General features: G+C 36.0%; 1 protein-coding gene across 3 annotated transcripts in view; it reads left to right on the forward strand.

Annotated features, from left to right (window-relative positions):
• The first annotated feature begins 1,007 nt into the window (after positions 1-1,007).
• The window catches only part of abca1a (ATP-binding cassette, sub-family A (ABC1), member 1A), a 33,589-nt gene continuing 12,743 nt past the window's right edge, over positions 1,008-21,853 (forward strand). For 2 of the 3 annotated variants that reach the window (XM_059552868.1, XM_059552869.1), the window contains exons 1-24: positions 1,014-1,171; positions 3,041-3,147; positions 3,881-3,974; positions 4,747-4,888; positions 4,987-5,105; positions 8,409-8,530; positions 9,478-9,669; positions 10,859-10,948; positions 14,262-14,505; positions 14,598-14,737; positions 14,934-15,050; positions 16,100-16,294; positions 16,753-16,958; positions 17,067-17,243; positions 18,160-18,382; positions 18,463-18,684; positions 19,326-19,530; positions 19,612-19,725; positions 19,883-20,054; positions 20,140-20,271; positions 20,355-20,494; positions 20,894-21,031; positions 21,112-21,344; positions 21,459-21,531. In XM_059552868.1, coding sequence (XP_059408851.1) covers positions 3,082-3,147; positions 3,881-3,974; positions 4,747-4,888; positions 4,987-5,105; positions 8,409-8,530; positions 9,478-9,669; positions 10,859-10,948; positions 14,262-14,505; positions 14,598-14,737; positions 14,934-15,050; positions 16,100-16,294; positions 16,753-16,958; positions 17,067-17,243; positions 18,160-18,382; positions 18,463-18,684; positions 19,326-19,530; positions 19,612-19,725; positions 19,883-20,054; positions 20,140-20,271; positions 20,355-20,494; positions 20,894-21,031; positions 21,112-21,344; positions 21,459-21,531 — 3,556 coding nt within the window. In that variant the 5' untranslated portion in view covers positions 1,014-1,171; positions 3,041-3,081. Of the gene's footprint in view, positions 1,172-3,040; positions 3,148-3,880; positions 3,975-4,746; positions 4,889-4,986; positions 5,106-8,408; positions 8,531-9,477; positions 9,670-10,858; positions 10,949-14,261; positions 14,506-14,597; positions 14,738-14,933; positions 15,051-16,099; positions 16,295-16,752; positions 16,959-17,066; positions 17,244-18,159; positions 18,383-18,462; positions 18,685-19,325; positions 19,531-19,611; positions 19,726-19,882; positions 20,055-20,139; positions 20,272-20,354; positions 20,495-20,893; positions 21,032-21,111; positions 21,345-21,458; positions 21,532-21,853 lie in introns of all 3 variants that reach the window. The other variant, XM_059552870.1, reaches the window with a different exon arrangement.

Raw genomic sequence — 21,853 nt, forward strand, 5'->3', positions numbered from 1 at the left:
CAAATATACAGTTTCCTTTATGCCTAAAGTTTATCCTAAAATCATAAAGGTGAAAAAAAGGTCCAGAGAAATGTGATATGTGTGTCAGCTATACAAATGCATTTCATTAATGGATGACACTTCATGGTTATCCAGACCAGTGATGCAGAAAATCCAGGGAATTGGTAAACAGAATGCATTTCCTGTATCTATAAGTTTAAGAATAGACAAACCGAACACAACTTAATATTGTCTGCAAAGATTCGGAATAAAATTTAGAAGCTGACTTTAAATCTTCATTATGCATACTTCTGAATCTGCCACCTATGCTATGTTTTAGTACTAGACTATGTGTTATATTTTGAGTGATAGGTGGATTTCTAGGGGCACCTTATCAGTTAAATGTCTACGCTGCTATATCCGTCCAGCTCAGTTCACTCAAGGCCCAGCTCTGGGTTGTGTCAAGTGTTGCAGCATGCCTTCATTTCTCAGAGGTCCTGATGACTTGAAGAGAAGTTGATTTGTTATACATGCGGAAAGAAAAAACCTAATATACTTTGCAATCAGTTCACCAGCCTGGCCAGACTGTGAGACCATCTAAAACCAGCTAAGACCAGCAACCCATCTAAAGCTGGCTTAAGCTTTTTTCATGAAATGCACCATTTGCTGGAAAATGTACACTCATTTAGGCATTTTTTTTTTACATCTAAACATGTCTGAAAATTAGTTACTGAACACTCCAAACATTTGTATCTTTGTAGCAACTGAACCAGTTAACCTTGTGCCAACCAATCATTGCACACCTCTATTTCATTTAGTGAAGCCAGTCAAACACATCACATCTGTAGTATAAACTTACAACACATGTAATTAAAGATGCAAAAATAAACAATAAAATAAAATAACTGATTTTGAGTGTATCCGTGTTGCCCTTTTAAGAGCTGTTTTGGGTCCGCACGTGCTCTCCATATATGGAGGCGCGAAGACAAACAGCAGCGCGTTTGACCGACAGTAACCTCGCTCGCGCATCGCTATAAAAGCTCGGAGGAGAGGAAAAAGGTCCGTCCATAAGAGCATAAAGCACCACCGGTACAGTATCGCTTTGAGAGAGATAGGACAGCTGTTTTTTCTTCTCAAAAGGAATTACAGTTTATATGAAATAAGGAATAATCTTTTTATCACAAGAAATAACGGTGAGTAACGTCAGTTAATAAGTCTATGCCATGTTTAATATTTATACTAATTTACAAATCAGTTATTTCACTTAATAATTCCACACGTTTGTTGTTGTCTTTCCACAAATTACGCAATCGACGCAGTTGTTATTGATGTTATTGATGATTTATAAACACTTGGTGAGCTGCGACGCTTTGAAAGCTTCGTGTTATGCCGATTACACATTGTCACGTTTTATAGATTAGTTATTGCGCTATATAAGTAGCTACATTAATATTCCAACCTGCTAATTCTTCAAGCAGAAACGCGCTGTTGCTGTTTTTCTTCAAAGCGTACACGATCGTGTCTTTTATAAGCAATTGATGAGTTCTGGTGTTTTGATGCTTCGTGGCAGGTATGCATGTTGAAAAGTTGTGTATTATTGACTGTTGTTGGCATTCGTATCGAGAAACTGATAACTTGAAAAGACAGATGAACAAAAAAGAGAGTAGGCTATAAGCGCTGCGTGTCTCTCCAGCATCTGTTCGGAAGCGAGTCTGCGCGAGATGACCGAGAGTAACCTCTCCTCTGCGGAACAATGAAAAGCACCCTGAGCTCTCCAATCCAACTCTTTTTCATCTTGAAAACATCATGATTTTAAACACCTTTGTTGGTTAAACTAGCAGCTTAGGTCTATAGCTCGGTGTCATTTCATAATTTGCTTTATAGAGGAAATTCCTGGCATATTGTGTTTGGTAAACAAAAATATGGAGGACAGTTCTTCTTACATCGTATCTTGATCTTGCTTGAACATGTTTTAAGTCAGTAGTGATGGATATGTTTATTTTCCATGCTTTAAGTGCAAAGTAGCCTAAGTCTAAAACAACTGATATTCGGTGTATATGTGCCAGAATTGAGAGACTTGGCAGAGCACGACGCTAGAGAAGCTATATGATGAAGAAAATGGTAAACAAGACACAAAAATAAGAAAATGGACGCTAGGGACGCTCTTTATGATGTTGTGTATGAAAAGCAAAAGCATAAGAATCAAATGACCTTACAGAGTGCCAGTATCTTGTACAAAAAAAAGAAAGAAAGAAAGAAGCAAAACACATAGGCTGCTAATGAATGATACAGGTCTTTCTGTACAGAGACTGTAAGTGGTTCAGCGACAAATAAAGGTGATTATAAAAAGGGAAAACATTCACCAAGTCCACCAAGTTCTTAGAGAATGGCATCTTTAAATTCAGGTTGCCTTCAAACATAAAAAAATAATAATAATAATAATTCTTGCAACATGATGATAACAACAACATTGTATGACACATTCTGTGATATGGTGGACAAAATTGTAAACATCAATCAAACCTATACATATCAGTAATAGTGTATTATTGTTATTATAGTATTTTTGAATAGCTTAACAGATACAGAAAATCAAAACACCAGTGAGACATCATGATATTTATGATTCAGTTGATTATGCAATGTAACAGCCCACATGCTGACACTGTGCATGGTTTTCCTCTCACTTCTGTAGCCTATTCAAGATAAGATGAATGACTCGAAGATAAGCCGAAACATTGTGTTTTAAATTGTTATTTTACCTTTCTAACATTAGAGGTAATTGTGTATGAATCAGTTTTGTCTGTAAACCACCTAAAATCATTCTGCAGTCATAGTTATGTACACTACTTAATTATCCAAAAGAAATCAGCTGAAATGTTAAATCTGTTGAATGTATACTCATCCTAATAACTTTAATACAACACTGTATATTATAAAGTCCCATCTGGATAAAGTTGGCATGAGATACTTACCATTATTTGACTGAGTTAGTAACTGAACAAAATGAGATTGGCATCATTAGCTTAATCTCTTTTGTTTGCTTCTTATTGTCCTGACTGTTGCAGAGAGGAGGCACGGACAGTTCGGATCCGTGGCAAGATGGCTGTCTCCACTCAGTTGGGTTTGCTGTTGTGGAAGAACTTCACTTCCCGACGGAGACAGACTGTAAGTTCGTACCACATGCATTGAGTAACTGAGCAATCAATCAGATATCAAATATACCAATGAAAATTCAACAGAAACAAAAAGGTTTCACACGCAACAAAACTAGTGCCCTTTGAAACATATGGAGTCCCCTGGCTCTCTTTTTCTGTTTGGTGACATCTGTGAGGTTCTGGAGGTCACCAACAGATACTGCATTAAACGAGTCACCAACTCCAAAGCAATGAATAAATACATAAATAAAAAGACTAACTACTTAGGAATTTGTCATTCAGCACGTTTTATTGTGAAGTGTTTTTTTTAAGTTGCTTGAGAAGTAATTATCATTTAGGGAGATATTTGTCATTGAATCATTTGTATACTTAATGTAAAATGATAACAAAACAGGCAAACCGAGCAAAACAAATAGATCTCTTTCCTTATCAGCCTTTCCTTAAAGAAATAATGTCCTGTAAGTGGATGTACTTCAAAAAGCTGATTAAATGATGATGATGTTTGCACTTGGCACTGAATGTATGAACAGGAAGTTCAGCAAATGAACAGGAAAGCCATCAACCGTCATGAAAAACTGGATTTTCTGGACTCCACTAGAATCGTTTATTGAGGATACTTGAATAGCAGATATGTGTTGCTGAATTCAAAGTGAAGTTCATTAGGGATGAACCAGAACAATTCAGGATGAATTATTTACAGTAAATTTGAGTAAATTTGATACTATTGTGCCCTTCCTTTTCAGATTCAGCTGCTGATCGAGATCATATGGCCACTTTTCATCTTTTTCATCTTGATATCTGTCAGACTCCACTATCCTCCATATGAGCAACATGAATGTAAGTGGCCTAAGATCATTTTATTTGCCCAAAACAGCATTCATTTTGCTTTTTGGATTGTTTAGTATCTAAAATAACTGGAAATGCATTGTATGAAATTTAAGCAAGTTTATAGTGTCTTTCATAATGTCTAATAATCTGAAAAAAAAAGTATTTTATTTTTGATTTTATTTTATTTAAAGCCTATTTGTATTAACTACTTTTTAAATGCAAAATGTCTTGTGTCGCCCTGTCTTACTTCATTCGAGGGGTCAATATTTGCTCCTCTTTGGAAATCACACAGTCCCCAGGGGAGGTTAAGGACAGCAAAACAGCTCCAAGAACAACATTACATCTTATATATCACAAGATCTCTGAAACACAGATGTTTTTGTGCGTCAGTTCATTTGAACTGAAATAACTAAACGTTAACTATTTTTGAGTTAGTTACAAATCAGAAAATGAGAACCAGAAGAAAAGGAAGAAGAAAATCCATTGCAGTAGATGTGGTTTGAGAAAACATACGCTCTTCAAACAAACTGAAATTAATGAAGGGAAAGAATTTCTGCAGGGATGTTTCCAGGAATTGTTTGTGCAAACTGTAATTTTGTCTATGTGCGTAGATTGTGTAATATACATAACCGTTGCATAATTATTCTGTGCACATTGCTCCAAATAAAATAAACTTCATTTTATTGTATTAAAAACATCTGATATGGATATCTGTATATAGCAAAGGGCATGACATGTTGACTTCAAATGTGTTGAAGATTTAATATCACACATTTTCCAGGCCACTTTCCCAATAAAGCCATGCCCTCTGCGGGGACTTTACCTTGGGTACAGGGCATCATCTGCAATGCCAATAACCCCTGCTTTCGCTACCCTACGCCTGGAGAGACCCCCGGGGTGGTGGGCAACTTCAATGACTCCATGTAAGTATATTGAGTTTTGAGTCTGCATTAGATTTTACAGGCTGTATAGACTTTAATAGAAGTCTCCCTCATATATGTGTCACTGTCATAATTTACAGCATCTCCCGACTGTTCATCGATGCCAAGAAAATTCTCCTCTACAGCCAACATGACAAGAGCTTCGAAGGATTCAAAGTACTCGTCCGGGCCTTGCGAAAACTGCAGAGAAACACTGAAGGTATGTCACCTTTAAACACCTTCAAAGATTAACATTCATAACACTTGGTTTTGTAGCTTTTTAATTTTTTTGTCTACAGTATAAATCTATACAAATCTGACACGTTATCATTCAGAAATATGGGGTCGATAAGATTTTTTTTCATTTTTTATGTTTTTTGAAAGAAGTCTTTTAGGATCACCAAAGCTGTACTTTATTTGATCAAAAATACTGTAGTCAGTAATACTGTATTATGAGATATTATTACAATTTTAAAAACTGGATTCTATTTGAATATATTGTAAAATGTAATTTATTCCTGTGCGCAGCTGAATCTTTAGCATCATTACTCCAGTCTTCATTGTCACATCATCCCACAGAAATCATTATGTTGATTTGCTGCTCAAGAAACATTTCTGATTATTATGTTAGAAATGTCCAAAAAAAAAAATTTATTATAATGTTAAAAACTCTAGCACTGCTTGTAAACCGTGATACATATTTTTATTTATTTATTTATTTATTTGATGAAACATTTGTTTGAAATAGAAATCTTTTTGGAGTGTCTTTAAGTCTTTGACGCATCTTTTATAAGCGATTTGCAATGCATTGAAAGTTCATTGTAAGTTCTTCTCTTGGTTTCAAGTTTCAGTTTCTAAAGTCAGGCTACCACTTTATAGCTTTATTTACTCTCATAACGGTCTCAGTATAACTAGCTGGGTCAGTGTGCAATTAAGTTTAAGCAGTGTGTCGCATCAGTGAATCCACTGAAACACCAGGTGGATTTGAGATTCTTTTTCCTCTCCAACATCCAGATTAGGCATGATTCCTCATTTGAGATTCAGTGTTGAACTTCAAATAGGAAACGTTCTGTATTAGTCATTTTTTGACTAATGAAGACTACAAAAGTGGTCATTAGTATCTGCTTGTTTTTTTTTTTTTTTTTTGCTTTTTCTCTTGCTTAAAATATTGTTATTATAGCATTATACAGGCCTTCCACACTTGCTATGCAGTTGACATGTGGTTGCATTGTAGCCCCTCATAAGTTTGTATTAAATTTTGGTCTTTAGATTGAATGGTTTTTATAATTATTTATTTTTGCACAATTTTTTCTATAACTCCAAGTATGACCACTTGTAGAAATAATAGTTGCTAAAGTACACTGCCCTTGCTTGTAAATGGACATCTTAGTGACCTTAGTGGCAGATATCTCAGCATAATGGTTGTTGAGAGAGGCTTGTGGGAGTTGCATTTACTTAGAGTTGACAGCATTTAATTAATGTTCCCGGAGGGGCTGCTGTTTGCACCTGGGGCGAGGAATATGATGCTTACTTTGCCCACTGTGGATTAGAAAGCCTCAAGAGTCACAATGGTTAAACATTATCATTTCATGCCACAGAGACGCTAACGATTCATATGTGTGCATACTGGTAATATGTTTTAAGAAGGTATGATAACTCATTCCATCTAGTCAAAATTGCTCTGAGGTTATGTAAGGAGCTTGTGTTATTAAAAATGTATGAATTGACGCCTAAACTTAAAAATGTAAAGGTTCTTTATTGGTATTGATGGTTCCTTGAAGAATCTTTAACATCAATTGAAACTTTCCATTCCACAATAGGTCCTTTATAGTGGATTTTTTTTCTTTTCTTATTATATAAAATGTTTTGCACACTTAGAAAAAATAGTTATGAGAAGAAATGTTCACTAAAAGGTTTGTAATATATTGCATTGCTGATAAAAAGAAGATTGTTTTTGTTTAGCAAAGAAAAATCGCAATGAGATGTCTTTGAAATCTTAAATGTTTTTTTTCTAGAAGAGTATTGCATTCATTGGAGATTTGATCTGACTCTGATTTGAAGATCTGTCAGATTTGTCCTCTGAGGAAAAATGTTTCATATAAGTTTCAAAACTGCTTCTCGGACATGAACCAAATTATTTAAGCTACTGTATATGTTAAGCTCATATTTTATAGCTCTGTGCTCTTAAAGGATCTTTGTGGTTCAGTGAAAGACACATCCATGGAATCTTTCCATTAAACAAAAAGGTTGTTTATAGTGGAAAACCTTTTTTTATGTTCTTCAAATTTAAATGTTTTAAATTTTTTTAAAGAAGCTTCTTTGTGAAACCACAAATTGCTGTTTTGTGGCATCACTGTGAAGACACTGTTTTGGAACAATATTTTTAAAGTGCGTATGCTTTTTAAGAGCAATTGCATTTGTGGGCTATTTTTACCCTTTTTTTTTTACACACAAATTCTGCACCCCCTGAAATCTTGTGTCGCTCATTTCCCAGAAACTTCCTGAATAGATAAACAACAATAAGAACATCTGATGTAAAGTGTTCTGTGGTTATTTCAGAGATGTGGCCGGGGAATGTATGACCTTTAGTAACCCCAGAGGAAAGAGACTGACTCAAACCAGTTCATACCAATGACTCTTCTGGAATGTTCTGACATGAAACACAATGAGCTCTGTGAAGAACACTGCTGAAGTTGCTTTCTTGTTTTGTTGCCCCTTTGTCCTTTACTGTGGACATCTTGCATGATGAACCTGTAACTGAGAGCTAAATGAACAATTCTCTTATGACTGTAGCAGTAACCAAACACAATGGTTCAGCTGCATTACTTCACTCACTTTATCACGGAGTTGGGAATTGCAGTGGAGACACACTGTTCACAATGTTCTAAATGACACCCTTTGTTAAAAATAATATTATTCAGTTATGAATCACTGCTTTATGTAATGAAATCAATTAAAAACAGCAATTTGACCTGTGCTACTCAGTATTATTCTGACATGACGTTATTAAACTCAAGTATATAAATTATTCAAATTTGTTTACATAAATAGCTTGTATAATTTATGTTTACATATTTAAATAACTTACCATTTATATACAATTTGTATTATTAATCATTTATATTATTTATTTTATAAGTAATACAAATTATTATTTACATTATATCACATATAAACAATATTTTAATAAGCTTATTTATTAGTCAGCATGATTCTAATGTGATGTTATCAAACTCAAGTATATAAATTAGGATTTACTTGCACAATTTACATATATTTGAATAAATTATACTATGTTTATTATTATGTATTAACATTATTATAAAACATAAACTATACAATCTGTAAATAGCTTGAATCTTACACACACACACACACACATATACATATATATAATTTATATTAATATGTATTTATATTACTATAAAAACATTATAATTTTGTTTTCTAAATAAATATATATGGTATTTAATGCTTATATTTTTAGTCTCAAGTGTTTTTTTGTTTTTGTTTTCTCCTATAGGGTTCAAGCTGAAGGACTTCCTCCATGATAATGAAACGCTGTCTGCATTTCTTGAGAAAAATGTTACCCTGCCCAAGCATGCTGTGAGACAGATAGTGGAGGCTAACGTCAACTTGGAGAAGGTAAATGAACCGCACAACATGAGCTGTTTAAAAACCCTTAAACGACCAAATCATTAAAAAGCCTCAAATTTGTTGTTTTTTTCACAAACGTATGTTGCTTGCCCTGCTGGTGTTGCCTTAAATTACCTTCAAACATGTATATACAGTGCTTGAAATATTTCACACACCGTCTGGCAGAGTCATTAAATTGCAGCCTGTTATCTATCTTGAGACGTAACGTGCTGTCTCATACAGATATGAAGCGATCTGTTTTTCAAAGGCCCGTAGGTAGATGCGTCCGTACGCTCTCACGTGCAGATGACCTTGGTGTGGTGGGATATGACATGATGGGACAGTCAGGGGCTGGTGCTGTGGATGATGGATGTACTGCGCAGCTGTACACTGGCTGCTGTGTGCTGGAGGGGGTGGGTGGGTGGGTGGGTGAAGTCACATGACAGTTGCCCTGCAGAACCACAGCCACAGGGCTATTCCTGGAAAACTGACAAAGGCCGACTGATAGGGAAAACCTTGATAACACCGTACTTACGTTTATTGAGAATATGCCCAGCGTTTCATTCTTTGCATTTCATACATCTAAAAATAGATTAGTTCTTTATGTTGCCCTGCTTAAACCAAAACAGTTGCCCCAAAAGTATTTTTAACTGCATATAAAATGCATCACCTTTATTGCATTAAGAAACTAACCACTAACATTTCACAACCAGAAAGTGTTAAAATACCTGATCTTAATAATGAACATCATATCTGTTTTGTTTTAAGTGTTAAGCTTATTTGTGCTAACTTTCATTAAATGAAATTCAAGTCTTGTGTGTAATAGTCACGTGACATTTATTGCTTAGATGATTGGCTTAAAAAGTGCCCATGAAACAAAGATGGCAGCTTGCGGGTTCCAAACTTGAAAATATGAGTTTGTTAAGTTGGTTTCAACTGCTATTTGTGATCCACAGGTGCTTATTAACGGCTTTGGCGTTCATCTCAGAGACCTGTGCAATTCCACATCTCTGGAGGATTTTGTGACCATTGCAGATAAGGATGTGTCTCAGCTGACGCAAAACATCATCTGTCAATCGTCTGCTGAATGGCTGAACAATGCCGAGAGCCACTTCCTGTCCAACTTGGACTTCCTGAAGCCAATACGGGTAAGCAAATACAACTGCTAAACAATAAATCCCTCCCATAGAATCTTATAATTAACCAACATCACAAGAATTAGAGTACAGGAATAAAAGCGCCCATTCAAATGTTAATGATTGCTTGTCAAGATGTGTTTTATGTCCAATATACTTCACATAAAAGCTGCTTACTGGACTACAATAATACAATAAATGTCACAATAAACAAAGGATTCCACCAATTACACACAAACTAGGACAAGTGTATATTTTTGTATTTTAGACCCAGTGAACTTTGTGTAAAAGCCCAACATTGTGATCACATAATGGTCACCTTTACATAATATGTTTTTGCCAATCAGAATGATTATTTCAGCATATTTGTGCATGAAAAGGGAACGGAGATGGCCATCAGCCAAGAGTCTTCACATATTGATGTCTTTGTGTATGTTGGCTTTAGAATGAATGTTTTCTTTGTCTTTGAGTAATGAGATTTCAAGATGCCAGGTCACTGCTATCTTTGCACTGCGATTTAGTTATGAAAGCAAGTGGACAATGAGAGCTTTGACATTTTTTCCTAAATCACAAGAATAAAGTCCAGAGTTCGAGTATGTGGCTTGCACACTAATTTATATTGCTCTACTGATAGTTTATGACTTAATGCATGTTAACACTAATGTGTATCTTCCTCCATTGTAAAACATTTCATTTTTACAGAAAATTAAAAATGCTACTGTAAAAACCTGCTAAATGGTTAACTGTAAGTTACTTTACCATGTTTAGTGAAAATCAGTAAAATGACTTGGCTCAGAAGTCCCAATGAATGACATTTCACATATGGTTGTTTTATATATAAATAATTATATCTTCATTTTATTCATGTAATCATGGTGTTTTGTCTTTGTGTGTACAGTCTACTGTATACGAGTATTACCACGAGTATTTTTATAATGATCATAATGACATTTTTGGGTAAAAAGACGATTTTGGTACTTAAAGGGCCTTTTTATATTAACATTATATCACTTAATGAAATATATGGCTATAAGTTCTATAATGTACAGGCATTCCATAATACTGGAAAAAGTATTACGTTTTGAAAGTTCATTTTTGGCAACCACAGCTGCTATTTCTACAGTAATTTTGACATTAAAATGTTTTCAATATGATTACTTTGATAAGCTAACAATGGCTTTTTTATATTTTGGTCGTGCAGAAAGATGTCAAGTCCGACCCAAAGATTATCCAAGATGTGTCCATAGCAACAGACAGTCTCCTGGAGAGTTTGGGAGCATTAGCGGTGGAGGTAAGAGCCCCCGAAAATATCTCTCACGCCGCTTTTAGGGACTGAACTAGACACCAGAGTGAAGAGTTGAAATCCCACCCCCAGATTCCCAAATGTCCTTATCCCGTATTAGACCAGTGGATCTAGATTAGTCACAAAAACAGATTAAAAACAAGTCCAAAACATGTTGGTATAATACAATAAGAATCAATGAGTGTTTAAATGATCATTATGGTGATATATAATTAGTTTTAGATGTCTAATGTTGCATTATGCTAGTCCTGAAAATGCTAATACTTTGTGCTTTGGGACAAAAGAGAGTCATTAAGCTTTTTGCTCTGCCACAACACTCTTAAAAATAAAGGTTCTTTACTGGCATCAATGGTTCCATGAAGAACATTAAAAATGTATGGAATAACACAAAAGGTTCTTTGTTATAGAAAAAGGTTCTATAGATTATTTAAATGTACTTTAAGAAAAAAAAAGCTAATTTAAGAACTTCACTGAAAGGTTTTCTGGGGAACCAAAATGGTTCTTCGACACCATCGCTGTGAAATCCCCTTTTAGGCCTTTTTTTAAAAGTGATGTCTACATATAACAAGACACTTGATGTGCTTAAAGGGACAGAAAGTTCTGTTAATAAATAGCTATTTCGGTTAGCATCCCACACATCTGTGTCCCTTAGAAAAACCACAGAGCTGACGCTTCACATTTTAGCACGTACACTCAGTTACCACGCGCATGTCTTTGGTGTCCAGCGTTTACAAACCAGACCTGAGTGTTAAGTGAGTAAGCAGCAGTAGTTTGGCCACTCATAAGACTCCCGGTACCTGCCAGCAATGGGCAAAAGCACAGACCTCAACAAATGTGAGATAGCTTGCTTTTAGTATTGAAACAGGGACACGCATTTTGTTTGCACATCATCTCACTGGACTTTTGTTCATGGAGAATGTAGGTAAAGTGCTACCAGAATGTGTCTCACAAGCAATCTCTTCCCAGTGTTATCATTCGAAACAGAAAATGAGTGAACTCCAACGCTGCCCTGACCGGCATTAGTTCCTCTTTGTTCTCACATAAGTGTAGCAGACATGTAAGCTGAACTCCAGTAACCCTCGCTGAAGCCAGCGGCAGAGAGTTTACTCCAGGTCATGCTTTATTTCTCCAGTTATTCGGCTGTGTTTGCATGTCTATCCAGGGCTTTCTCAGACACCTCACGATAGCTTACAAGGAGACAGCTATAACAATAGCTCTCTTCTGTGACTAGCAATCGCAGGCACAAGAGCGGGTACAGGCGAATCCTTCCTAATGAGACCCCTCGAAGATGTGGGCGAAGTAACTGATCTCATTCTTCCCATAAAAATACACAGTAGCTTTGCAGAATTAAAGGATGGTGCTATTTTAGTATTGTACTGTAATAGCTTTTATTACTTTTTTGAATTCGTTTTCTTGATATATATTTTCTGTTTTCATTTTAAATTAAGTTCAAGTTTTAAAATTATTTTTGTTTTGCTTTTGTATTCTTTTTTAAATGTATAAAAAAAAACATTTCATTTATTTCGAATAATATATTAAACAAAATATAAATACGAATATGAATGATAGATATAATAATTATAAATAATATGTTTGTTAATGATTCCTTTTGGCTGTGTTCATTTACTGTTGAAGCCAATGTAGAGTTATGTATAAGCAAATTAACTCGGCAGAAAAACTCATTGTTTTGCTTCTCAGATGTGTTGATGGGGATTTTGGGAACTGCACATGACCAAACTTTTTAACAGTCCTGTGAATCATATTGACTCATCTTTTACAAACCTGACCGACTATAACCCATTCACGCAAATGCTTATGTAACACCACGTAAAGCCATCCATTTATCTCAAATAATGAAAACTCAAAGCTCTCATTATCATCATAATATTATTCTCTTAGCCCACTATTTCCACATGCATCTATTAATATCAGAAAGTAGGTTATCGGCGTCTGTTGTGCTCTTGAGGTCTCTTTCATCAGGTGAATGACCGATACTAACCTCGTGAGCGTGTCACAGCAGCTCCTCTGTTCTTGGTGTCGAGCAAGTATTACAAGATACAGTTTTCATAAACTCCTCTTCCTTCCCCTCCATTTACTGGATTACCCTGAAGACACTTACATTCATCTTCTATTTTTATACTTTTGCTAGGTTATTCATTATTATATCATTATTATTTACAAACCCTCACGTCATTACTGTGGTCCATGCGCTATAAGTCATAAGATAGTGTCATGTGAGGAACTGACTGAAAGTCTTTATTCAATGAATTCAATGAAAGTGAATGCAAATGAGAAGATTTATCCACTTCTATTTAGTCTGTTCCTCACACAAAGCTGTTGTATGGTTTTAGAAATGGTGAAATATGTGTCTATTTTTGTGTTTCACATTAAAACAACTGTATATATCATACCACGCAAGTGTGAGGAATTAATAACATAAGAAAAATAAAGAACAATGACTGAACAATTGAGACATCAAGGAGAAATGAGCATGTTTCTGTATTATTATTATTATGTTTGGGTTTAGTCAGCATCGTTAACACCCTTCAGCTGACAGTGACAGCACTTAATAATGACACCCTCTGACACATAATAGAGGTATAATGTCCAAATGCAGGCAGGCACACTTTAAGACTCAAGAAACAAGACATGGAGGTTACTTTCAAACAAGATCATGTAACGGATGGTGTGTTTCACTCTTTCCTGAAGCAGCTCTAACAATGAATGACGTACATTGAGAGAACTGAATAAACACAATCCAGGGTGCTAGGATGTTTAAATGTGCTTTGCTCAACGTCAGACAAACAGTTTCAAGCAATTCATTAGCATAAGCAAATGTTCTTCGCTCATGCTTGTCCCATGCCTTGTCACATTTTCAATGCTGTTGTTTTTTTTCCAAATCTATCATTTTCATACAAAAGACAACTGGGTTTCAGAAGTAAATGTTTTCTACATGAAGAAATTGATATTTATTGTTAATGTATAAGTTGTATGATGCATGAGAAATGTTTCTTGAGCAGCAAATCAGCATATTAGATTGATTTCTGAAGGATCATGTGACACTGAAGTAATGATGCTGAAGATTCAGCTTTAATATTACAGGAATAAATAACGTTTTACAATATATTATAATAGAAAACAGCTAGCTTTAAATGGTAATAATATTTCATAATATAAATTTTTTTTATCTAATAAATGCAGCTAAAAATCTTACCAACACCAGACTTTTGAATGACTTATATAGAAAATCAAGGACCAATTTTTTGTACTCTCTTTTTTTATTTCTCCTATTATTTCTCAGCTTGTGAGTATGAAGAGCTGGCGGGAAATGCGCAACGAGATCCTGTACCTGACGGGCAACAGCACGCAGTCCCCCAAGCACATGTATCAGGCCGTGTCCCGCATCGTCTGCGGTCACCCGGAGGGCGGAGGCCTGAAGATCAAGTCCCTCAATTGGTACGAGGACAACAACTACAAGGCCCTGTTCGGAAACTATGGCAATGACAGCGATAGCGACCCCGTCTCCGTCTACGACAACTCCTCCAGTAAGCAAAGCTGTATTTTTCTCTTTTTCCCTCACTTCAAAATGCTAAATATTTCCCATACCCTGCTAAATTGTTGAACTTTTTTTCTTTAGCGCCCTACTGCAACAGCATGATGAAGGGCCTGGAGTCGAGTCCCATATCCCGCATGATCTGGAGGGCTCTGAAGCCGCTGCTCATGGGGAAGATCCTGTACACCCCAGACACTCCTGCCACCCAGAGGATCATACAAGAGGTCAGGAGACGCTAATGAGTAATAATAAACTAATAATGCTAAACTAGTGTTGAGCAGGTTTCTGTGAGCCAAAGATTTGAACACACATACTCATTCTGTATTATTTTGTTTTTAATTGAAAAGTCATCAGTTCAGCCATCTCTAGCAGTGGACCTGGATCTAGAGGAGTTTCAAACTGTCTCTCTGTTTCTCTCAGGTTAATAAGACGTTTCAGGAGTTCGGTGTGCTTAGGGATCTCGGCGGCATGTGGGAAGAGATGAGACCTAAAATCTGGGACTTTATGGAGAACAGTGAGGAGATGGACCTCGTTCGGGTACGTCACACACACACACACACACACACACTCTCTCTTTCTGAAAGCAAATAACCTTCCTAAAACAAAAGACACTGTTCCTGTAAGTCACCCCCGAGCACATGATTTTGTGCTACTAGAAGCTCAAATGGTGAACTTGACACTGCCACCTTTTGGACCTTAGCCATACTGCATTCTAACCTCACTACTGAGCTCACATGGGGGAGCTCTGCAGGATGCACACTTATTACTGGAGAGCTTCATATCCTCGGAGAATTCTTATGAAAAAGTGCATTACGTTAGGTGTTTTCTTGTCATGGGCACAAAATGTGAAACTACTTGACACATTGCTATGTGCTTGACTTTCATGCAAGGTCGTGCTGATAAAAACTAAACTTTAAACTAAATAAAAATTACATTAAAATAGAAATAAATGAATAATAATTTAACAGTAAAATAAAATAATGAGTAGGAAAAAACATTTTTTAATCACTTAACTTAGCAGGGATAGAAAAAATAAATGAACTTAATAGATTTTTTTTTTTTTTTTTACAAATTATATTTTAGATATTTAATTATATATCTTTATAATAGTAGTTTTTCACAACTCAAGACACAAAACTCACAACCAATGATCAAAATGCTTTCACACACACTTTATATAAGTGTGTGTGTGTGTGTGTGTGTGTGTGTGTGTGTGTGTGTGTGTGTGTGTGTGTGTTTGCATTTGTTGATGCACTAATTTATTGTACCAGAATTCTTTAAAAAATATTTTTTTTTTATTGAAATAAATGAATAAACAATACATATACAAGGTACAGTACATTAATGAGTAGAAAGAAAATGAATATTTAAATTTATAATAGGAAATAAATGTTTTTCAAATAATATTTTAGGCATCTTTATAATATTAATAAATTTTTATTGAAGTATAAGTGTGCGATACACACACACACACACACACACACACACATATATATATATATATATATATATATATATATATATATATGTGCTTTTTTTTTTTTAATTAATGATAACATAGTTTTGTCAATACTTCTCCTAAACAGACCCTTCTCCAGAACAATGCTAGTGCTCGCTTCTTTAATGCCAAGCTGAGCGGGACAGACTGGCGCGTGGAGGATGTGTCCAGCTTTCTGTCCAAGTCTCCAGAGGACACACGTCCCTATGAGTCAGCGTACACATGGCGGGAAGTGTTCAATGAGACAGATCAGGCCATCCAAACCATCTCTCGGTTCATGGAGGTACGCATGTATACACACAAACCAAGACCCATTCAGGACGTTTTGATGTTGAGTTTAAGGTGAACACATTGGCTTGGTTTCATTGGCTTGTTCATAATATTTGGCTTGATTGATAATGTCTAGTCAACTGAAATTAACAGTGTTATTTGGGCATCTTATGATATCTGCTAATCAAATAAATGGTTCTAAGAAAACAGAGTTTGATTTCAGTTCATGTCTTACTTTTCTGGGTCAAAAAAAAAACACTTCTCAGTTCTCCACTAAATGTTCTCCAGTAACTAAATCAGTTAATACTGCAATCAAAAAGCAAACCACCAATGCCGGTCATGCCAATCCAATGTCAGCTGAACTGACTGATTATTTCATTAAATAATCGTGTAAATCGCCCCAGATTTTTTAATGATGTAATTAACAGAATTACATCATTGAGTCAACCTGTTTATTTTCCTCCTCTGAAGTGTGTGAACTTGGATAAGTTGGAGCCTGTGGCTAATGAGGAGCGATTGGTTAACAAGTCCATGCGTCTGCTGGATGACCGCAAGTTTTGGGCTGGGATAGTGTTTCCTGACATGCAGGCCAACACGTCTGACCTGCCGCCTAACGTCAACTACAAGATCCGCATGGACATTGATAATGTGGAGCGCACCAACAAGATCAAGGATGGGTAGGAGACATATGTTTTTATAATTCCGCTACAAATTTGTGCTTCTAGAGAAAAGGAACAGAATTTGAGCCGAAGACTTTGAGAGCTGATGATTGTGTTTTTCTGTAGTTACTGGGATCCCGGTCCTCGAGCGGACCCATTTGAAGACCTGCGCTATATTTGGGGTGGATTCTCCTACCTGCAGGACGTGATTGAACACGGGATCATACGAGCTCTGACCGGCAGCAAGGAGAAAACGGGAGTTTACATCCAGCAGATGCCTTATCCCTGCTATGTGGACGACATGTAAGAAAAAGCATCCTTCAGTCTGTAAACTGAATTAAATTCTGTACATTCATGATCAGGTCGCATTCACGGTTTCATACAAAATAAAATCAGTACAATTAAGCTCTGTGCTGAGCTGCATTGTTGTCTTATGCAAGGGTTTTCAATCTTTTAAATGCCAATCTTTTCAGATTCCCAAATATGATCATTCTTGTACAAGGAATCCCCTTCCTAAAATCCTAAAAATTTAGCTATATATATTAATGTATATTTTCAAATTATGTGAACATTTTTAATTATAAGTATGTTTAAAATGTTATTTGGAAAGTATTTATTTCCTGTTATATTAAATTATGGTTTTTGTCCCTGCTCACTATAGTGTTGTTAGCTGTATTATGTATCTATTTAAATCAAAATGTATGAATTTATTTATTTATACATTTCTATAAAACTGGTGTTATTATTCATTCATTTATTTAAATTTGAATACATTTTTATTAATTGTACTTTAATCAAATTTGTATTGTATTATTTATTTATTTTACTCAAATTGTTATTTATTTGTTAATTTATTTAATTTCAAGTCTGTCCATTTTATATTTTACTTTAACGTTAGAATATATATATATATATATATATATATATATATATTTTTTTTTTTTTTAATTATTATTATTATTATTTAGTTACATTCTGCTAAGTTATCTAGTATCAGCTGAAGTAAATTTGGTGTGCTATTTGATTGATTGTTGCCAAGCTAAGAATGTGATATTATAATAAGCATACAAACACTTAAATGCTTAATTATTAACTACATTGAGCTTATTTCAGTGCATTGTGAAATTATGAGATATACATGATGTTGTCAAAACTAGGTATCTTATCTAGATATCTTTTGAAACAGACATGCTAACCCATCCTGTCTGCTCTGCCCTAGTTTCCTGCGGGTAATGAGCCGTTCCATGCCTCTGTTCATGACTCTGGCCTGGATGTACTCGGTGGCCATCATCATTAAGGGTGTGGTGTACGAGAAGGAAGCTCGGCTCAAGGAGACCATGAGGATTATGGGTTTGGATAATGGCACTTTGTGGCTGAGCTGGTTCATCAGTAGTCTGATCCCACTGCTCATCAGCGCCGCCCTGCTGGTGCTCATCCTGAAGGTATGTATTGCCACAAACTGATGTTATAATATAAGCCTAACAACAATTTAACCTGGTTCTGTTTCTCATGTTTTGTTCAGATGGGGAATCTCTTGCCGTACAGTGATCCTGGTGTAGTCTACTTGTTCCTGGCCTCTTTTGCGGTCGTGACCATCATGCAGTGTTTCTTGATCAGCACGCTCTTCTCCCGCGCTAACCTCGCCGCGGCCTGCGGGGGCATCATATACTTCACCCTCTATCTTCCCTATGTGCTTTGCGTGGCCTGGCAGGATTACATCGGCTTTGGCGCCAAAGTAGTAGTGGTGAGTGTGAATGTTATCTGTAAAGGTCAATTGCATTGCCTTTTGCAATGACTCAGAGCCAGGGTCTTCAGTCTTTTAGATGCATTGTACTACCAAATATGTTCATCCTTGTGTGAAGCACAATACTACTAATTGTAGTACCGTAGGTGTGTTATTTATTGATTGATTTATTTCAATCAAAATTTTATTTTTTTATATTGATCTTTTTTGCCTATTTATTGGAATTAAATCTATTTATTTACATTTATTTGTATTATTGTAATAATTTGTTTTATTTTCTAGCTATTGTTTAATCAAATTTTTATTTTTTATTTTGCCCAAATTTCTATTCATTTATCATAAAGTAATATTCATTTATTATTTTAATCTCATTATTTTAATTTTAATTTTTAAATCTTATTTTTTTGTTTAATGCATTTATTTATCTTTTTTTTTTGTTAAATTAATATTTGTATTTATTTATTTTAATCTATTTAGTTTTACTTTTACTTTTACTATTTACTATTCGTATTATTTATTTCCATCTTATTTTACAAATCTTTTTTTTTTTTTTTACATTTTAAAACTTTTACACCCCTACCCTTTGCTATTTCTGGATGTTTCCCATCATGTATTGAACGCCTCTGTCTGTCTTTCCTCAGAGCCTCTTGTCTCCGGTGGCGTTCGGCTTCGGCTGCGAGTACTTCGCTCTGTTCGAGGAGCAGGGAGTGGGCATCCAGTGGAGTAACCTGCTCTCCAGCCCCATGCAGGAGGACAGCTACAGTCTCACCACTTCAATCTCGCTCATGCTCTTCGATTCTGTACTGTACGCCCTCATGACCTGGTACATTGAAGCTGTGTTTCCAGGTAAGTGGCTTTTGAAAAGGTGTACTTGCAAGACATTGGAAGGCTTTGAGAAGTTTCTCATGGTGTAAAAACTTCTCACAGGTCAATATGGCATCCCAAGACGCTGGTATTTCCCATTCACCAAGTCATACTGGTGCGGGGAGAAATGTGGTTGGATTACATCAATGCCGACCAACAAGAAAGAAAATGCTGAAGGTATGGAACGTCTAAGAAACAAAAAAAAAGAGCATTTAAATAATCTAATATATTTATTACATTAAAGCTTATTGTATTGACCATGCAAAACGTAATTTCCTAGAAAGCTCTTTTTTACGCTACTGGACAGTGTAAAGACTTTGAATGATTTTTTTAGCTGTATGCATTGAAGAAGAACCAGCCCATCTGGATCCAGGTGTTTACATCGAGAACCTGGTGAAGGTTTACAGCAACGGCAAACTAGCGGTGGACGATTTGACGCTGGGTTTTTATGAGGGTCAGATCACCTCCTTCCTGGGTCACAACGGTGCTGGGAAAACCACAACCATGTAAGACAACTCAGATCTTTTTATATCTGATGTTAATAATGTGATGATGTTAATAAGATGAGCTCAATATTTCTGGCTTTCTTAGGTCTATCCTCACTGGCCTGTTTCCACCCACCTCCGGCACCGCTTACATCCAGGGCAAAGACATCCGTACCAATCTGAACACTATTCGTCAAAACCTGGGCATGTGTCCGCAGCATAACGTCCTGTTTAGCATGTACGCTGGCACCAAAAACAGTTTTCAGAAGCTCGGTTTTTTGTGAATGCTCTGAATCTAATGTTCTCGTCCATGTATTCTAGGCTCACCGTGGAGGAGCACATCTGGTTTTACGCACGTCTGAAGGGTTTGTCTGAGGAGAAGGTGAAATCAGAGATGGAGCAGATCGTGATGGACCTCGGCCTGCCTCATAAACGCAAATCTCGAACCAGCCAGCTCTCAGGTATGAAATATTATTACAATTTAAAATGACAGTTTACATTCCTCCAATCTGCAGTGTGACATGATCCTTCAGAAATCAATCTAATAAGCTGAGACATTTCTGATTATTATAGATGAAAACAGCTGTGCTGATAAATATCTCTGTGATTTTTTTTTTTTCAGGATTCTTTGATGAATAGAAACTTGAAAAAACAGCATTTATTTGAAATAGAAATATTTTTGTTAAATTACAAATGCCTTTACTGTTACTCTTGATCAATTTAATGCATCCTTACCTAATGTTAACTAAATAGTTTTTTGCACAGCAGTCTGTGAACCATTTTTTGCAGATTTTCCAGCAAAAATAACTATATTGTGGTATAAAATGACTAGAATGAAACAGTCTCTATGATCCTTATAGGAGGAATGCAGAGGAAGTTATCAGTAGCACTGGCGTTTGTTGGAGGGTCAAAGGTCGTGATCCTGGATGAGCCCACAGCTGGAGTCGATCCTTACGCTCGCCGGGGAATCTGGGACCTACTGCTGAAGTATCGTCAAGGTAAGCAGACTCTGTTTTAGTGCACACCGTCGTGTTGGTCTTCCTGAAACGATTATTAAACCGTAAGGTTTTACCTTCAGGACGCACCATCATCCTCTCCACCCACCACATGGATGAAGCTGATATCCTGGGCGATCGCATTGCTATCATCTCCCATGGGAAGCTGTGCTGTGTGGGTTCCTCTCTGTTCCTCAAGACCCAGCTGGGGACGGGATACTACCTGACGCTGGTGAAGAAGGACTTCGATCTCTCGGCCAGCTCCTGCCGCACCTCCAGCAGCACCGTCTCCTACTCCAAAGGAAGTCTCAAGAAGGTACTAAGGTTTAATAATGCCTATAAGGGAATGGCTATATTACTGGCTTTATATTACTGACTCAGTCTTACGTTTTCTTGCTGCCATATTTAGTGATTTTCATTGTCTCTGCAGGAGGAAAGTGTATCTGAGAGCAGTTCTGATGCTGGATTGGGCAGCGACCATGAAAGTGAAACCGCAACCATAGGTATATAGCTGGGTTATTATCGTTGGCTATGAACTATTTTATTAATTAAAATAAAGCTGGACTAAAATAATGTAAAATTAATATAGATGTTAGGTGGAAAATTTAACAAACCAGTTGAATCACTAAAATGATAAACTCAAATAAATAAAATCTGGACAAAGATTAAAAGTGAAATAATAAATTAAAACGAAATAACTGAAAGCAAAAATGAGTAATGTTCATGGGCAGCTAACTGAAATAAGTTTAAGCTGAATCGCTGGGCTTACTAAAATAAAAACTAATACTAAAACTAAAATGAAATAAAGATAAATTAAGACCAAAT

The sequence above is a fragment of the Carassius carassius genome, chromosome 6 (genome assembly GCF_963082965.1).
Source record: "Carassius carassius chromosome 6, fCarCar2.1, whole genome shotgun sequence".
In the NCBI taxonomy this organism is placed as follows: Eukaryota; Metazoa; Chordata; class Actinopteri; order Cypriniformes; family Cyprinidae; genus Carassius; species Carassius carassius.